The sequence below is a fragment of the Zootoca vivipara genome, chromosome 7, assembly GCF_963506605.1.
Source record: "Zootoca vivipara chromosome 7, rZooViv1.1, whole genome shotgun sequence".
Lineage (NCBI taxonomy): Eukaryota > Metazoa > Chordata > Lepidosauria > Squamata > Lacertidae > Zootoca > Zootoca vivipara.
In genome coordinates this window covers 81,455,923-81,473,632 of record NC_083282.1, presented here as the reverse complement: position 1 = coordinate 81,473,632, position 17,710 = coordinate 81,455,923, and the positions used below count along the sequence as shown (strand labels likewise).

The 17,710-nt window shown below is 44.5% G+C and overlaps 1 protein-coding gene across 3 annotated transcripts in view; it reads left to right on the top strand.

Annotated features, from left to right (window-relative positions):
• Positions 1-17,710, top strand: part of LOC118089204 (uncharacterized) — an 85,206-nt gene that overhangs the window by 61,952 nt on the left and 5,544 nt on the right. For 2 of the 3 annotated variants that reach the window (XR_004693082.2, XM_035123679.2), the window contains exons 11-16: positions 1,988-2,074; positions 4,832-4,984; positions 9,505-9,634; positions 9,763-9,795; positions 12,033-12,136; positions 14,956-15,039. Coding sequence is in view for 1 of the 3 variants with exons in the window: in XM_035123679.2 (XP_034979570.2) it covers positions 1,988-2,074; positions 4,832-4,984; positions 9,505-9,634; positions 9,763-9,795; positions 12,033-12,136; positions 14,956-15,039 (591 nt within the window). In the remaining 2 variants the exon portion in view is untranslated. The remainder of the gene's footprint in view (positions 1-1,987; positions 2,075-4,831; positions 4,985-9,504; positions 9,635-9,762; positions 9,796-12,032; positions 12,137-14,955; positions 15,040-17,710) is intronic. The other variant, XR_004693083.2, reaches the window with a different exon arrangement.

Sequence of the window (17,710 nt, the reverse complement as noted above, 5' to 3'; positions counted from 1 at the left end):
TGCTTTATTTATTCAAACATCCTGATCTGTCTCCTTAACACAGAAGACTGTGCAAATGACAGTGTTAGATTATTAGAATTAAGTTCAAACTGAAACGTTAAAAATGACCATTCCCCACATAAAAGGGGAGGCACATTTTGCGCGGTCGCACGCAGCCCCCTGGGATCCCTGGGGCAGCCCTGGAAGTTCGGAGGCCGGCGCTGCCCTCCTGGGCTGGATACTGGTGGTCTCCGCCCACGCAGTTACCTGTCCAATCCAGCTTGGGGAGGCGTTGCCGGGGGGATTGGCCAGGTAGGAGGAGGTAACTTTACCTTGAACACGGCTGAAGCAGAGTCATTCCTGGGAAGCAGTCGATGGCTCCAGAGCTTTCCCACCCTCCACTCCCAAAAAATTAATGATTGCATTACAGGTTATTTTCTTCCACAGGCGTACACGCACGCAGGCGCTGCTACGACAAGGCTGCTGTTGAAGGGCCAGAAAGGAATTTCCCCTGCATTGGCAGGTTTCACCTTTCCCGTAGCAATTCGTCACAACTTTGGCGGATGCAGGCCTTGGGCGGAATCCTTTAGTCATCTACAAAAATAGGGGGGCGTGGGGTGGTGACCCCCCACCCCCATTGCTGCGACGATAACATTGACCATACGCAATAGGCTGTCATTGCCCTCCCTCTCCAGCGGCTGCAATCGAGGGGGGGAGGCTATCTGCTTGAACATATGTTCTCCAGAGCTAGCCCAACCCCCACACATGCTGGATAACCCTGAAATTTCCCAGATCCCTGGCTGGGGGCTGGGAAGGATATATGCCCAATGCCTGAGCCAAAGTCTCCCTACATCTGAATTCTTAATAAAGTTGTGGCCAATTTTAATCCCATAGAACATGGTCTTGTGTCATCATTCCGCTCGGGGGCTGCCTGGGGCTTTGGGGGACTCCGCCTGACCGCGCAAAGCATTTCTAAAATATTTCATCAACCGCAGTTGTGTGACTTAAGGTCAATGCATTGTTGAAGGTGCATGTCTGTAGCTGATATGCCCCAAGGTGGGAGCTTTTACCTAGGGATGTGTCTGGTCCCAGGTTCAGCCTCCAACAACTTTGCTGGTGCTATGCCAAAACCTGTCCCCAAATTTCTCAAAGGTTTTCTTCCACTGCAAAAGAGGCTGCCTCATTCTCAGGACACTTTAGAATTGTTAAAAACATTTTGTGGCTGTGGAATTGAGCTTTCGTTATTGTTGCATGGTGTCTGTGGGTAGAGTGGGCATTCGCATTTCCCCTTTCCATTTCTCCAGCACTTTGCAGTCTCTTGGCTCTCTATGGGAAAAGCTCTGTCATCTTACTCTGAGTAAGCTGGCCATTGAGCAGTCACCAGGGGTTTTCAGAAGGATGCAGAGTGCAGACCACTGGAGAATTAAACTGAAGACTGAATGAAAGAGCACTCACAAATGCTGCTTCACTACCTTGTAAATGGGTGCCTTGAAAATGAGAGAAATTCAACAACAACCCTGTAGCTCATGCATGGGAATTCCACCAATTTCCCTCTCCCCAGAGGCGGAGCTAGCTGCTCCGGCACCTGGAGTGGCGCACATGCTGTGTGACCAGGGGTGGGGCTAGCCGCCCATGGGGGCAAGGCGAGTTTTCCCAGGGGGGCGGGGGGGTGATGTCACCCCCTCAGGGATGACACCTGGGGTGGGCTGCACCCACCGCACCCCCTTCCTCTGCCAGTGCCTCTCCCTTTCCATTTTAATCATTTCTGAGCACAATTTTCTCATGAATTGTCGAGGTGGCATCAAATGAAAACATTCCACAGGAGCAAGGATTTATGTTTGCTCAGTGGAACTTCCCTTCATCTCCTTCCTCCACGCATACCCCAAACCCTCTTCAAAGCTGCTCCAGAGGGTTGTGGGAACTCCTAGAACAGATTCCACAAGACAGCTTTAAATTTTCTTATGTAGGACAACAGGAATCTTTTCTGAGTCTCTTTTCCTTTGTGCAGATGTGTAAAATACCTAATTTATGCAAGAAACTTGACCTCTTGCATTTCATACGTGAACTACCAGAATCCATGGCTGAACTGGGGCCAGTAAGTATCATACCTCGATTTCTGTGGGTAAGCATATTATATTTGTTTGTGTATGTGCCTTAAATAAATTTAAACATTGAGCTTGCTGTAATCCTATCCATACTTACAGTGGATAAAGCCCCTTTGTACTCAGTGGACTGGGATGAATCTGTCAAACTTGTTTTCTCTTTTTTTTTGTCCCCCCCCCCCCAGTTGTAAGTCCACATTAGCACATCAGTTTGGGTGTGCTAAATCAAAGTTATCATTAAGGGAACCAAATGCATGTTATAGCCAAACATAAACAGGCAAATATAAAATAAACAGAAGCATTTCAATACGTTCTTTAGTATATGTTACTTGGCTGGAGAACTCCATTGCAAGCTTTGGAGAAGCACAATTTTTGAGGGATGGCTGGATTTTGGTTTGCGTTTTGTTCCAGGAAGTGAGAATTAGGTAGGTTCACCTTTAAATGTGAACTGAACTGAATCCCCCCCCCCCGGCGCCATCCTTACTCCTGAGTCAACATGCTTAGGGATGCACTATAAAGCACCAGGTGCCCTCCATGTCAATTTTCAAAGCCGGCGTGTCTATCTACGTATGTGTGTGAGCGGAGATTTTCCTTGGAAAAAGCAACTCACCCATCATGTCGTTGACATTCATATTGTAATAATGCGGGCAGCCTGATGTATAAGTTGTCATTTCACTGCATTATTCAAAAGAAATGTGGGGAAAGGTTTTGATGATCTATGTGTTGCTCCTGGATTTGATAGCCAAGAGAGTCATAACTAGCATGAAAGTAAATTTGAGATCGTCTAGATTTTGAAATACAATATGCGCTACCTGCTGGGGTATCTAAAATAGCCTTGGGCAAGTCAAAACCTGAGAGAGTTCATTAGCGGAAATAGCACCTCCAGAAGGTAATACTTCATGAACGATGGCACAGTCCGTGCCAATCAGCACAGCTGATACCTTGTAGATATTGTTTGAGATTTAATTTTTGAGATATTTGTCATTCTTGTTTACCTATGGAAACACAGTCTAGGTGCCCAAGCAATACATCCAACATTGACTGTTTTGTTTTACATAATAATGAAAATCTGGTTTGGGGCTCAAGGTGTCAACAGTCTCGAAAAGACTGCCAATCATCCAGTTTGAAGAGGCTGCAGGGAGGGAGCCGAACTTAACTTGAACCCCGAAGCCTGGTTCAAAGAACCCCCTGCATTGTGTCAATTGCAACTAAGCATCAATGCTAAAACCTCTCTGGAGCCTTGAACCTGAACTAGAGCCAATTGCTCTCAGATACTGGTTGAAAATAACAGCTCTCTGTTGGGTGCTCCCAATGCCATTCTATTTTTGGAAAAGCAGGTATGGGGCACCGGTTTTGATTGGGGTCACAGCATGAGGAGAGAGAAACTTCCCCCCACACCGTAGCCCTGGTCCAGATTACATCCACCCCCTTATTTAATTGGAGCTGCTATTACTTGTGGATGGGAAAATATGAAAAATTAATTTTTAAAGTCCACATGTTTCTCCCTCTATGGCTAATAGCAGCTCTAGGGAGGCAATCCTTTTTTAATTAATGAGCTCAATATAAGGAAGGGTGAAAAATATACATCCATATTGGGAGAGACAAAAGAAATAAAGAGAAAAGAATACCCAACCCCCAACAAGATCTGAACAAGTTAAAATTGCACATCCTTTTTTCATTATGTAAATCACTTTTGAAAGAGCACACTGGGGTCAACATAAGAATGAGTTGGGATTATTGACAAGAATGCACTGGGAGAGCAAGAGAGAGTAACCTTTTGCATCCTGTTTTTGCATCCTGTGTAGTTGCAGAAGCAGTGATTTGCACAAACCCTCCATAGGGAGACACCTGTGGTCTGGGTGCAGGGGGACATATGATTATGCACACAAGTGGCAGATAAGACAAGCTACTGCCTGTATTGAATATTCCTGCTGATTTTTTGAAACTAACAGTGTATCTCTTTGAGAACACAAAGCATGGAATGACTGGCACATTACCTGCCAATAACGTGTCAAGGGCCATCAAAGGCTGCTATTTCTAAGCAAGAGCAGCTTTGTCTGTTGGTTTTCTGCTCAGAGTTGCCCTTTCACAGCTCTTATTCTGCCTGTGAGGTCCAAAAAGCAGACTTTTTCTTCACAGATCCCTCAATCTGTCTCTGTTACCCTACAGAGGAGGGAAGGGGAAGGGAAGATTAGGAACACAGAAGCAGCCCAAAGAGCCCAGTGACCCACCTTTTCTGCTCCAAATTGCCCTTTCTGAAGCTGCTATTGTATGTAATTAATTTCCAAGTCAAGTGTAGCCAACATGGTGCCCACAGGACTTACAGAAAAGCAGGGCAAATGGGGAGGCCTGCGGGGCAATCTTGGCCCACCAGTTTCCTCGCTCCTGTGTGATAGCACAAAAGTGCCTCTCCACATAGCAATACACATACTGTATTAATATTGGGGAACCATTGTAGGAACAACTAATAAAGCGGCCCAGTATAAATCTACCACTAATCCACTATTATTGCATCAATGACAATGTTGCACAATGTGCCCACAAGCGAATGCCAAAGATCCCTGCCATTACAGTGTGTGAGAATGTAGCAATCTTGACTATGAAGTCTTCATGGCAGATCCCTACAGAGGCCCCTTTTATGGCTTGAGATTCCCGAGGTCTAGATTAATTCCTGACCGACCAAAAACAATGTAGAGCCCCATTTAGTCACCCTTGACAATTTAATCAAACGATGCCTCCTTGTGTTCCAGCTCATAAACCAGAAGATCAGGGCATGCAAACAGCTGCAGGACAACCCAAGATTTGTTGCTGTGCTGGAATATATCTTAGCCATTGGGAACTACTTAAATGAAAATGCTGGGAGAGAGAAGGCCAAAGGCTTTCAGCTGTCTTCTCTGGCTAAAGTAAGTGGTTTTGCTGGGGAAAGGCTTGGATTGTAGGAGAGTACAATTTTCCTTTAAAAAAGTGTTTAAATCTCTCTCTTTTTCCTGAGTGCAGATAAATAATACAGCAATGTCATTCCCTTCAGATGAATGTTTTCTAGACGCTCCAACCCCTTCAAAGAAATGCTGAGACTCAGTGCAAACTACTCTGGCAAAGTCCAGACCAGGCACCCCCAAACTTTGGCCCTCCAGATGTTTTAGACTACAATTCCCATCACCACTGACCACTGGTCCTGTTAGCTAGGGATCATGGGAGTTGTAGGCCAAAACATCTGGAGGGCCGCAGTTTGGGGATGCCTGGTCCAGACCCTCCAAGTGTCCCTATTTTCCAGGGACAGTCCCAGATCTACAGTTGTCTCTGTTTCTGATTTGATCCTGGAATATCCTGCTTTTCCTTAGGACGTTCCTATTTTCATGGGAGAAATGTTGGAGGGTATGGAATTATGTGACCCCTGAGCCAAAGAGAAAACTATACAACCTTTAGGAGACATCTGAAGGCAGCCCTGTATAGAGAAGTTTTTTTAATGTTTAATGCCTAATGATGTTTATATATATCATTAGGCATTAGACTATATATATGACTATATATATCATATATCATTAGATGCGGGTGGCGCTGTGGGTTAAACCACTGAGCCCAGGCTTGCCGATCAGAAGGTCGACATTTCGAATCTCCGCGACGGGGTGAGCTCCTGTTGCTCAGTCCCAGCTCCTGCCAACCTAGCAGTTCTAAAGCATGTCAAAGTGCAAGTAGATAAATAGGTACCACTCTGGCGGGAAGGTAAACGGCATTTCTGTGTGCTGCTCTGGTTCACCAGGAGTGGCTTAGTCATGCTGGCCACATGACCTGGAAGCTGTACGCCGGCTCCCTCGGCCAATAACGCGAGATGAGCGCCGCAACACCAGAGTCGGTCACGACTGGACCTAATGGTCAGGGGTCCTCTTACCTTTACCTTTACCATATTTACTTGAGTCTAATGCACCATTGAATCTAATGTGCACCTCAGTTTTCAGAACCTTGAAACCAAAAAAAGTCTTTGCTTGTGAATGTAAACGTGCCATCAAATCAAATGCACACCCTGATTTTTGCAATGTAATTTGGCCAAAAAAGGTGAGTATTAGATTTGAGTAAATATGGAATATTGGAAGCTGCCCAGAATGGCGGCTTCCATCTGGTAGTATCCACATTGCAGGAATATAATTTAAGATGTGTGGACATCTGCAAATACCAAAATTTTGTCCGAAACAGAGATGAATGAACAACAGTTTCTAGGCCAGAATTAAGATTCTATAGGATATGCCTATGTCAAAGTGACATTTTGGTTGTGTTATCTGTGATCCATTTGCAGGACTGATGATTTGCCTTTGAAAATGTTGACAATAAGAGCAGTTTCCTTTGCCTCAAACTCTGTGTTTGGCTGCTCCTATTACTGACTGCATATTCTCTAGGCAGCCTTGAACCTTAAAGCATATTATCAAATTCTGCCACATCTCTAAATAGAAGTGGAAGTTATTTCCCCCACCATGGCACTTCCCAGGGATTTCAGTATATTGAGTGAATGATTTATGATGCAAGCGACAATTCAGAGCCCCAATTTGGATGTTTGCCTTTTTTTATATTTCTGCTGAACTACCACATTTATCATTATGAAAAATATCTACAAAACCTTACTGTGCCAGACGACATCTTTCTCGATCCCACTATGGAGACTTAAAGCATTGTTTTACACGAACTATTCTTACTGTTTTACACTGGAGTGTGAAACCTTTTGTCACTGTCTAGGAAAAATATATATCATGTTTTCAATGTTAAAATCGGCCAGTGTGTTACTCCCAGGACCACGTTACCTGCTTTCCTTTTTGTACATGGGTCTACAGCTATTCTTGCCAGTCAAGCTCCCTTCAGACATTTTCCCTCTCTGTATTGGGTATCCCCAAACTTCGGCCCTCCAGACGTTTTGGACTACAATTCCCATCTTCCCCGACCACTGGTCCTGTTAGCTAGGGATCATGGGAGTTGTAGGCCAAAACATCTGGAGGGCCGCAGTTTGGGGATGCCTGATTTAAAGCATGTGATGTGTGAGAGAGTAGCACCCTCAATACCTCCATCCCTGCTGACAACGCCTTAATACATTCACATTTTCTACGGAAGATCAGAGAACCTGTGGAGCATCAGTAGTCAACTTGATGCCCTCCAGAGATTGTTGTTCTCCAGCTTTCATCAGCTTCACCCTGCTCATGGCCAAAGGTTGGGTTCAGAGAGCTGAAGTTATTCAATTTTGGGAGGGTGCCATGTTGCCAACTGGTGTGGAGGAATAATTTCTGGAGGGGGCTTCTGTGTATCTAGTGTATAAGCCCCCATCCCTCCGAAAAATGGAGGAAAGGGACAAATACCAAAAGGTGAAAAATGTGTAGTTTATTGTATCTATTTAAAATATAAAACCTTCAGAAGAATTATTCCCAGGAGTAATATTTACTCAGCAGAGAGGACCCTCTCTTGGTAGTTCCTCTGCCCTCAGAAGCTTGGTGTGTGTGGCAGCCTGGGAGAGGGCTTTCTTCAACCTTTAAAAAGGTTTCTCAGAGCAGCTCAACAGTGATAAGAACATCCTTAAAAAAGCCCAAAATAGCAGAGTAGTGTAAAATAAACTTTAAAACAGAGGCAATGTTAAAACACAACCCAAAATCAAAAATTTATACGTCAAATAAAAAGGTCTTCATTTGGCACCAAAAATACATAAACGTCAACACCAGACATAGAATCCAATGTAGTGCTTCTGTCAGTGGAAGCATTTCACAATGCAATGTTCCCCCCTCCTCCTGTGCCCCCTAAATTTGATTTAAGGGTTTCCCTAACCTCCTGGAGTGGGTTTGGGGAGGACACAAGTTGGGTGAGGAGACAGGGGGAGTCCCATTATGAAAGTGGAAAGTCTTGAGCTGATGGAGTGAGTTAGTAGAATACTGCTCATGGCAAGCTTCCCTGGGAAAGGTATATCAGACATGGGTGTCACAATGGAGAAGGCCCTATCTGAGATCACCACCTACCTCTCTTCTGAAGGCAAGAGAAAACACTGAAGGGTCTCTGAAGAACATTGCAATAGCCAGGCTGGTTCTTAGCTATGGTAGTATTTCTCAGCTTTAGTTCCTAAGTGGCATTGTTGACACCTGTCTGTCTCAAGAGACAATGGAGTGCATCTCCAGGGGTAAAGTCAAACCACTGCATTAGCAGCACCAAAGTGACCTCCCCAGGACACAAGCCTGGGCAGGGTGTATGGAGGTCCTGGGCTGCCCAGATGACAAGACTCCTCTCTCGGCCTCACTGATGTCTTCCCAGGGAAAACAGAGCTATACATTAGAGGTGTTGGGTAGTGGTGGGGGACACCTCTGGTGGGGGACACATTGTGCTCCTTCTGGGTTAGTTTACCCACCTTTGGTCCCCATCCTGCACTCAGCTCTCAGCACGCAACAGTGGCCATACCCTGGGAATGGCTTCAGCTGGCCAATGAAAACAGGTAAGGGTAGCCATTGGATCTCAAACCGTCTATGAATTAGGGACTTCCCTTGTATCTGAAGACTGGCTCTGGCAGATTGAGCGGACAAGACCAATGCCCAAGATGGTGGTTTCCGCACATGCTGTAGAGCAGGCATGTCAAACATGCGGCCCTCCAGATGTTTTGGCCTACAACTCCCATGATCCCTAGCTAGCAGGACCAGTGGTTGGGGAAGATGGGAATTGTAGTCCAAAACATCTGGAGGGCCGCATGTTTGACATGCCTGCTGTAGAGGGAAGCAAGGGACAGGTGGGGTTTGCCAACCTGGGAAGGAAGCCCATCTAGGAGAAGGAAAATCTGATCCTAAACCTCTGCTGCCTTGTGGAACATCTTCAGGAGAAGAAAAGGCTAAGAAGTAAACCCTACACACAAATCCAGATTGGAGTCCCTAAGGCGGTTGGATGGCGCCTTGTACACCTCCTTCTGGCAAATCCTGCAGCCAAGCTGGTATACAGTGGTACCTCTGGTTATGAACTTAATTCGTCCTGGAGGTCCATTCTTATCCTGAAACCACTCTTAACCTGAGGTACCACTTTAGCTAACGGGGCCTCTTGCTGCCGCCGCGCCGCCAGCACATGATTTTTTTTCTGATCCTGGGACAAAGTTCTTAGCCCGAGGTACTACTTCCAGATTAGCGGAGTCTGTAAACTGAAGTGTTTGTAACTTGACATTTTGTAACCTGAGGTACCACGATATTCACAACATCCTTCATGAGGATGCTGTGATAAAGGTGTTGTACAAGCCCTTTGCAGAAAGACCTCTTTGAATCCTGATAGGTTGAATAGAAGCTTAAAGAAACCTTAACCCCACTTTTTCTGCTCTTATTAAATTTTCCTTGGAGCTATAACATTTCCCCACTGCCTCCCTTTTTGAAAATAATACACCCCAAATCTAGGCATGCCTGTCAATTACATTGCTGTCTTCTGTTTGTAGTTATCATTGCTACGAGGGAAGGAGAGGAATTTCACCTTGCTCCATGCCCTTGTGGAACAGATCTTCTTACATGAGCCTGATTTGGCTACATTTTCTCAGGAGTTGACAGAATTTAAAGCTGTTTCTGCTGGTAAGAGGACTGTTTCCCTTCCCTCCTTTCTTGCAAATATTGCTTTTCTCAAAACACCCGTTTCCCTATTAGGTATGTGTGGTACTTATCTGGGTTCACCATCTGACTTCTTTTCTGCTTTGCCACAGCTTCCATCAAAGGTCTCAGTGCTGAAGTTGAAGGTATGTAAATATGGTTTCAGAATTCACCGAAAGCATTTTTACACATTGTGAAGTCACCTGGAACTGGGTCCTGTCGTGTTGAGCTTGTAGGTCTCAAAGAGAAGAGCTTTTTGGTTTTTTTAATTTCTTTAATAATAATATAAAAACACATTCAAACTACTGAGGGGGGTAGTTGCCATGGCAATACTTTTACCTCTCATGTCGCTGCAAGGGAATTTGAGGAGAAATATCTAAGTAATGGCCATGAAGTTTCCAAATTGCGCATAGAGAAGTCAATTTCATTTTGCCTTAAACCAGTGCTCCATTGACCTTTAGAAGAGGTATGGGAGGGAGGCAGAAGAAACTTAGTGTGGTTGCGAAACAAAGACTCGGGAAGTAATTTAAATCAAAACTTTGAGTTAGGCATTGAGATAATGGAAATATGCAGCAAATCATCCCAGATCTCTCCTGTCCCCTGGACTAACAGGTAATGTGTTCCCATCCTGGCTCCAGTGCTCTCTGCTAGGCATGTAAGGAAGAGATGCTAGTGTTGGCCAAGGATGCAAGGAAAGTTCCTGAGACATCTTGTTGGTTGCTGTTGAAAACAGGATGCTGGACCAGATGGTGTCTCCAACAGAGGGCTCTTATGTCCTTACCAAAAATCTCTCTGGTCTCATTCTGAAGAAGGCACCCAAGTAGTGCCAATCCCTGCAGGAGGCCTATAGTGGAAGCTGAAGGAAGCATGGTCTTTATTTTCCATTGCTCAGTAATTGGAGCACCTGATTTGCATGCATAATATCCCAGGTTCAAATCTCCAGGGTACTGCTGCCAAAATACTTTGCCCGTCAGAGTAGATAGTTCTTCTACAGGTGGAGAAACTGTCTGACCAGCTGGCATAAGGCACTTTCCTATGTAACTTCATGATTGTCCTCAAAATTCCACTCTCGGAAAGATCCACTAGCAACTTTAGTTTAGGTTTCAGAGCCCCCAAACCTTTGAAGATGGAACAGTCAGAAAGAATTCAAGAAAGAGAAGTTAATTAACCAACCAACAAAATAATTTACCATTTCCAAAAATGCATCCTGTCAGATTCATATAATTTTAGCTACTTAATCCTCTTTTCTACTAATTTTAAAAGCATAGAATCAAATATACAGTTACAGTGCTTTTACCTTAACTATAAATTTCCTATAACATATAACATCATATAATCAATTATTGTAGCAGCAATATATCCAATTCCTTTGTAATATACTGTTTTATTGGAATCCATTCACACATTCCAGCTGCCTTGTTTGGATGTCTCTGAATGTTAGTTTAATGATCCTCATCCATATCCAGATTTTCCTTACTAATTCCTTCTTAATTCCAGCTTCTTTGGACTTTGACTTTTCAAAAAGTATTTTTGGAAGTGCAAGGATTTCTGTGTTTCATATTTTTGAATATGTATTTGGTCCCAGTGCTTATATCCAATCCCAGCTGAAAAGGGACCAAATCTGCTGGCCAAATGCAAGATAGAAGTTGGGAGAGCTATGAAAGAGAATTTCAAACCAAATTGAAAAACCATTAGGATTGATGGGAAGACTCCAGTTGACTGATTGCAGTGATATATTGATCAGATGCTTGCAAGTAACCAAAGGCATAAAACTGTCAGAGAACTTCAAACTGGGGTGGGGTGGAAAAGATCAAGAAGAAAAAGCAATGATTTTGCGAAAAGCCAGTAGCCTACTTTATTGTGTTGTACAGAAGGTATACTATGCATGTTATGAGAAGCCCACTACGGACAGCCCTCTTCCCATTTTGATGCCTACTGTCTTCAAGTGTTGAATAGGATATTGCAGGGAGAAGCACCACATGCTTAAAAGACACGCTTAAAGGTTCGCATTAAGCCAGGCATCCCCAAACTTCGGCCCTCCAGATGTTTTGGACTACAATTCCCATCTTCCCCGGCCACTGGTCCTGTTAGCTAGGGATCATGGGAGTTGTAGGCCAAAACATCTGGAGAGCTGCAGTTTGGGGATGCCTGCATTAAGCTATCATTTCATATTTGCGATTTGGCAGTATGAATGAGCTTTGCTGCATACAGGGACCAGACTCCATTGTGAACAGGATACATGTGCTGATGATTCTTCTCTTATTTGTTTGTTTGTTGGTGAGTGCATGAGAAGTATCAGCTCCTGAAACAAACAGAATGAATAAAGTCAGGGCAGTGTGATAGGCAAAACGCCTCATTTTCTTCCTCTCTATTTTGTGATTAGTTTTACGGAAAGAATTAGACAGCATTGCTGAGTGCAGAAGACTAATAAAACCCAAGGTTACCAAGGCAGGAGCTATGGAGTCACAGTTCTACAAAGAGCTGAAGGTAACTGTGGTCAGGAGTATGTTTAAATGGGTATATACTGTGTAGAATTTCAGAGCTCAGATGTGAAGGGGGTTTTTGGATGTAGGGAAAGAAGGGTTTATGACAAGGATGGGGAAATTTTGAATGTGGCCCTACAGCCCCTTGCGACTCTTCCTGGACCACCCACCCTCTCTCCAAGTACAGTACATTTGCTTTCTGGAATGAATGAATAACTGAACTGAGATAATGCATTTTGCTTGCTTAGATGGAGGATAAAGAGGCATGGACAGATTTGCATGGCTGAAATGTGTCCTGCTATATGTAGGTATGGGCCACATCCACAGAGCTGTCCATTTTTGCCTCTGGCTTTGTATCCTCCATGGTCTGTGTCCCCCAGAAAATTTCCCATGGGGGGAATGCAAAGGATGCCCCACTCCTCGTTCACAGAAATTTGTCTGCAAGTCACAAAATAATAATAATGAAAAAACCAAGCAAGATCTAGACCACAGACTCCGGGATGCCCACTAGTGATATTTGGTGGCCCACCATGCAATCAGTACTGTAAACCTCTTGGATTTTGTCCCTGCCTGGGACGCTCTGCACAGAGGGGTCATCTGACTGGTCACAATCCATGTCAGTTTGACGCCATTCATGTTACATGTTGTAGATTCTAGAAAGTTGCATGGCTACAACTCCTAGCATGAAGTAGCAACAACGTTAAAGAGAAGGAAATAAGTATCCAATCTCTGTTTGGCTATTTTCCTCATCCTATGACTAGGTTCAAATTTTCACACATAAGAGGAAAGCTTGAAAGTCTCACCAGAGCAAGGAGATGCTGTCAATTACCCTACTGCTCCAGGAGAGCATGTTACTGCTATTGCTCAAAGTTTATGTCCCTCTAAGCCCACCATCCAAGACATCACTGCAGTGGAGCATTTTCCTTCTTTGTCCAGGATCTGAAGATGACCTGTCATGTAATTTGGTATAAAGGTAAAGGGACCCCTGACCATTAGGTCCAGTCGTGACCGACTCTGGGGTTGCGCGCTCATCTCGCATTATTGGCCGAGGGAGCCGGCGTATAGCTTCCAGGTCATGTGGCCAGCATGACAAAGCCGCTTCTGGCAAACCAGAGCAGCACACGGAAACGCCGTTTACCTTCCCGCTGTAGCGGTTCCTATTTATCTACTTGCATTTTGACGTGCTTTCGAACTGCTAGGTTGGCAGGAGCTGGGACCAAGCAACGGGAGCTCACCCCGTCACAGGGATTCGAACCACCGACCTTCTGATCAGCAAGCCCTAGGCTCAGTGGTTTAACCCACAGAGCCACCTGGGTCCCCATAATTTGGTATAGCCAAGCCAATTGTCAGTGTTGATCAATAATCCTCAGCATATGCCACAGACTCATGTCTATGTGGTTGTGTGTTGCCAATTTCTCCTCCAGTTGTAGCTGTATGCATCTTTTTGAATGCCACACCAGAGGGTTCTCTGACCTTCAGGAATAGCTTCTCAGAGGGTTATTACTGGAATTGAATTTATTATCTATTTACAGCCCAGTCCACACTTATACCATGGTGAGATAAGCAGCTGGCTAGCATGTGTCAATTTGCTAAAATAAATATCATCATCATCATCATCAAATGAATACAGAGAAGATACGCAGCATAACAATGTTGTTGTTTTTTTAAAAAATAAAATACTATGGCTGCAATCCTAGAACCACTTACCTGGGAGCAAGCCTCATTGAATAGAATAGAACTTACTTCCAAGCATATGTGGTTGTTGTGATGATGATGATGATGATGATAATAATAATAATAATAATAATAATAATAATAATAATAATAATAAATTATTTATACCCTGCCCATCTGGCTGGGTTTCCCCAGCCACTCTGGGTGGCTCCCAACAGAATATTAAAAACATAATAAAATATCAAACATTAGAAACATCCCTAAAGAGGGCTGCCTTCAGATGACTTCTAAAAGTTAGGTAGTTGTTTATTTCCTTGATGGGAGGGCGTTCCACAGGGCGGCATAGCTGCCAAGTTTTCCCTTTTCTCGCGAGGAAGCCTATTCAGCATAAGGGGAAATCCCTTTAAAAAAGGGATAACTTGGCAGCTATGCAGGGCGGGCGTCACTACCGAGAAGGCCCTCCGCCTGGTTCCCTGTAACTTCACTTTTTTCAGTGAGGGAACAGCCAGAAGGTCCTCAGAGCTGGACCTCTGGTTAGGAATGTTAGCAGATAACATAGTGGGGTTGTGCCCTTTCATAGTGAAGAGATATTTGAACTTCTGCTCTCAACATGGTGCTGTGTGATGGATAGTTTGTTTAAACCTGAGCGGGGGACCCTTTACAGTGTGAAGACTACATTCCCTTGTGGGCAACCTTCCAGGAGCTGGGGCCAGTGGCAAAAATGGAAAGCTGCATCTTTTATGGTAGGCTACATTCCTTCCACACGGAGGCCACAGTCAAATTTCTCCATTCAGGCAAGCAAGAAGCATTCTCCCAGCTCATGGGCACCTTCAAGCCAGGCGAAAGCATTGAAGGAGGCTGCAGAGCACACCTGGTGAGGGGTGTGGCTTGGAGAAAGGCATGGCCTGAGAAGAATCCTGACAGGGAAGGTCTGCAGGATGGCCTGAGGTTCTCCACTCCTTGCTTAAGCCTTCCTCTCACCCCACCACTATGATGGAGAAGTTAAATGAGTGGAGGATGCCTGCATGTGTGTGTGTGTGTGTGGAATCTGAACCTTCAAGTTTGACTCCCTCCAACCCAATGTTTGTGATCTTTTTTTTATTGATGTGTGTAAGCGACACTCATTCCGGATTGTGCTTTATGTTTCAGGATTTGATTCAGGCATATGAAGGCGACCTTTCTCAGTTATATAGAAGCTGTCAAGAAATGAAAAAGGCCTATCACAACCTACTGGTACGTTTTGTTTTAAAATATAAGTGTAAAATAAGCTGTTTTCTTATCAACAGTGACCTCTAGAAATGCAGGGGAATATCACCTTTGACAAATACGATTCCTAGTACAGTGTTTAGGTTGCATTCTCAAACACCCATTCTAGGGAGCGAGCTCTTGAGCACAGTGCACTTCTGAGTAAACGTGCATTGGATTAGGTGATTATTAAAGGCAGCAGTCCTGCATACATGTATTACATGGGAGTAAATCTCATTGCATATAGGAGGCGTTTCTTCTGTTCCAGTAACTATGCTTAGGAATGGACCAGCTAAGTTTTAAATCAGATTGCTGCTGTTCATTTAATCAACTTGCACAGTTTACCTTAAAGTGCCTTGGTGTTTAAATAAATAAATAAATCTCAATTAAAGTAACAGGGACTTCTAGGAAATAACACTAAGTGACAAAAACAAAATCTTTATTGTATGGAGATTCCTAATGCATTTCCTGAATGAAGTGACTCTTTGCATCAACACTTGTTATCTTTGAATTTCCTTTCACGGGTGATGACTCCAATTAAAAAAAAAAATATGATGAATGCATGGCTAATGCAAAGTAGTATGCAAGAAGAAGGATGCCCGACAATTTTCCATAATTTTCCAGCTGCGGTAAATCTCAGCGCATTGCACTCTCTCTGCACATCTTGACTGAACATGCTGTACCTACTTTGTGTTTCAAGTTCATGTTCTCACAGTGGCAATGACTGCTGGGTTAGGCCACTTTGGATGTTGCCTTTAGCAATGTGAGAGCTGCTGCAGCAAAGCTCCGTTCTGCTCTGTTTGTCAGTGGAGGAAGTCTGGATGACGAGTTTGCAGGGTGGATGCTAAGTTATTCAGTAAGAAGAAAAGGTGCTCAACATATGCTCTCTTCTTTATTACCGCTCCATGCAGCCCAAGGATGAACTCTGATGTTGTTGAGAAGCGGTTCCAAGACTAGGTTCCAGTGATCCCCACCTCAGATCACACCCATCATGGATGTTCATGGTTCTTACTTTCTGCTGTACACATCTGAGCCAGCCTGAGATGGATAGATTTCACCAGGCCCTTGATAACCTCCATGGTGCTTGACTGTTTAGACTGTGAGCCAAAGTTCCCAAGAACAAGTCAAGGTGTTGGTGGTTACATATAAAGCCCTAAATGGCTTGGACTATGGCTATTGGAAAGACCATCATTTATCCTTTGGGCTTGGAGATCAAACATAGCTTTCTAGGCCTCTCTAGGTAGGAGTTATCCTTGAGTGCTGTTGCCTGAACATCTCCTTGAGCTCCAATGATGTGTCTTGCTTGTTTGGATGGAGGACAGAGAGGGCTGTGAGAGTATTTGTAATAACTAGCCTACTGTAAGATTCACATTTGTTGCCCTGCCCACTTTTGCCTCTGGCTCTGCCCACCACTGTCATGTGGCCCCTGGAAACCTTCCCATAAGGCCCTGTGGCCCTCAGACTGGAAAATGTCCCCATCAGAGGCTATGCTCCATGTCCTTCAGAGACTTGTCTGGTTGGGATTGCTTTTCTCAGTATGGGAACAAAGGTTATGAAAGGTGGGAGAGTAGGTGGATCTCATTTCCCCCTCCCCCAGTCTCTCCCTAGTACCTGCAAACTCCTCCTCCTTCCCTGGGAGTCCTGCCAAGACAAGACTATCCTGGTTCAAAATGTTTTGCTCTGGGGAGCCCAATGGGGCAAGAGTTTTCCTGAGAGGTGGTTACCTCCTGGGACTATGACCCAAAGCCACCTCTTGGACCACAGCAATTCCTCGTGTTTAGGTGAATTCTCCCATCTGTGGTTTTTAATGTTGGGTAAGGTTTCCGCTCCCACTAAAGCTCTCCTGAAACTCTATGCATTTATATGGTTTTCCCGCTGCATGGGTTCTTCGATGTAAAGTAAGTTGACTGCTTACACTGAAGCTCTTTCCACACTGCATGCATTTAAATGTTTCCTCCCCTGTGTGGGTTCTCTGGTGATGTGAAAGGCAACTGCTTACAGTAAAGCTTTTTCTACAGTCCATGTATCTCCATGCCTTTTCCCCACATCACATGTCCTGAGGATGCAGCCTTGGATCACAAATGATAACTCTCAAATCTAATTTGCTATGCCACTGTGTAGCTACACTTTTTAAAATAAAAGACAAGAGAGACACTGAAAAAGACCTTGACATATTCTTATGAAAAGGTTATTTTCAGCAAAACCTCACTAATTGCATTTTTCTGGGTCCAGCATTGCTTTAATCTTCTGCTCCTGTTCAGATGATGCTCCCAAATGCTTGAGGGGCCTCACCATCCCTTTCTGTAATGTTTTATGTAAAACTGAGAAGCAATCACCTCTCTACATACACATTCTCATCTGCAAATAACATTGAATAAGCTCTGCACCAGAAGTGGCTTCCTAGAGGGAGTGGAGCTGTTTTGCTAGCTTTCTGGAGGGTGGGTCACTGTTGTTTACTGAGAGGAAAAGGGGACCGTGGTGTGGACATCAGGACAGTGCCCTGGCAGGAGTGTTGGATTGGTGCGGCTGGTGCATTTGCACCACGCCAGACTCCCTGATGCCTCACCCATCCTCCTCATAGTAAGTATCAATAATTCACCTGCCAGGAAGCTAGTGCAGGGTCTCTGCCTCACCCAGCAAGCTCTTTCTGCTCTGCACC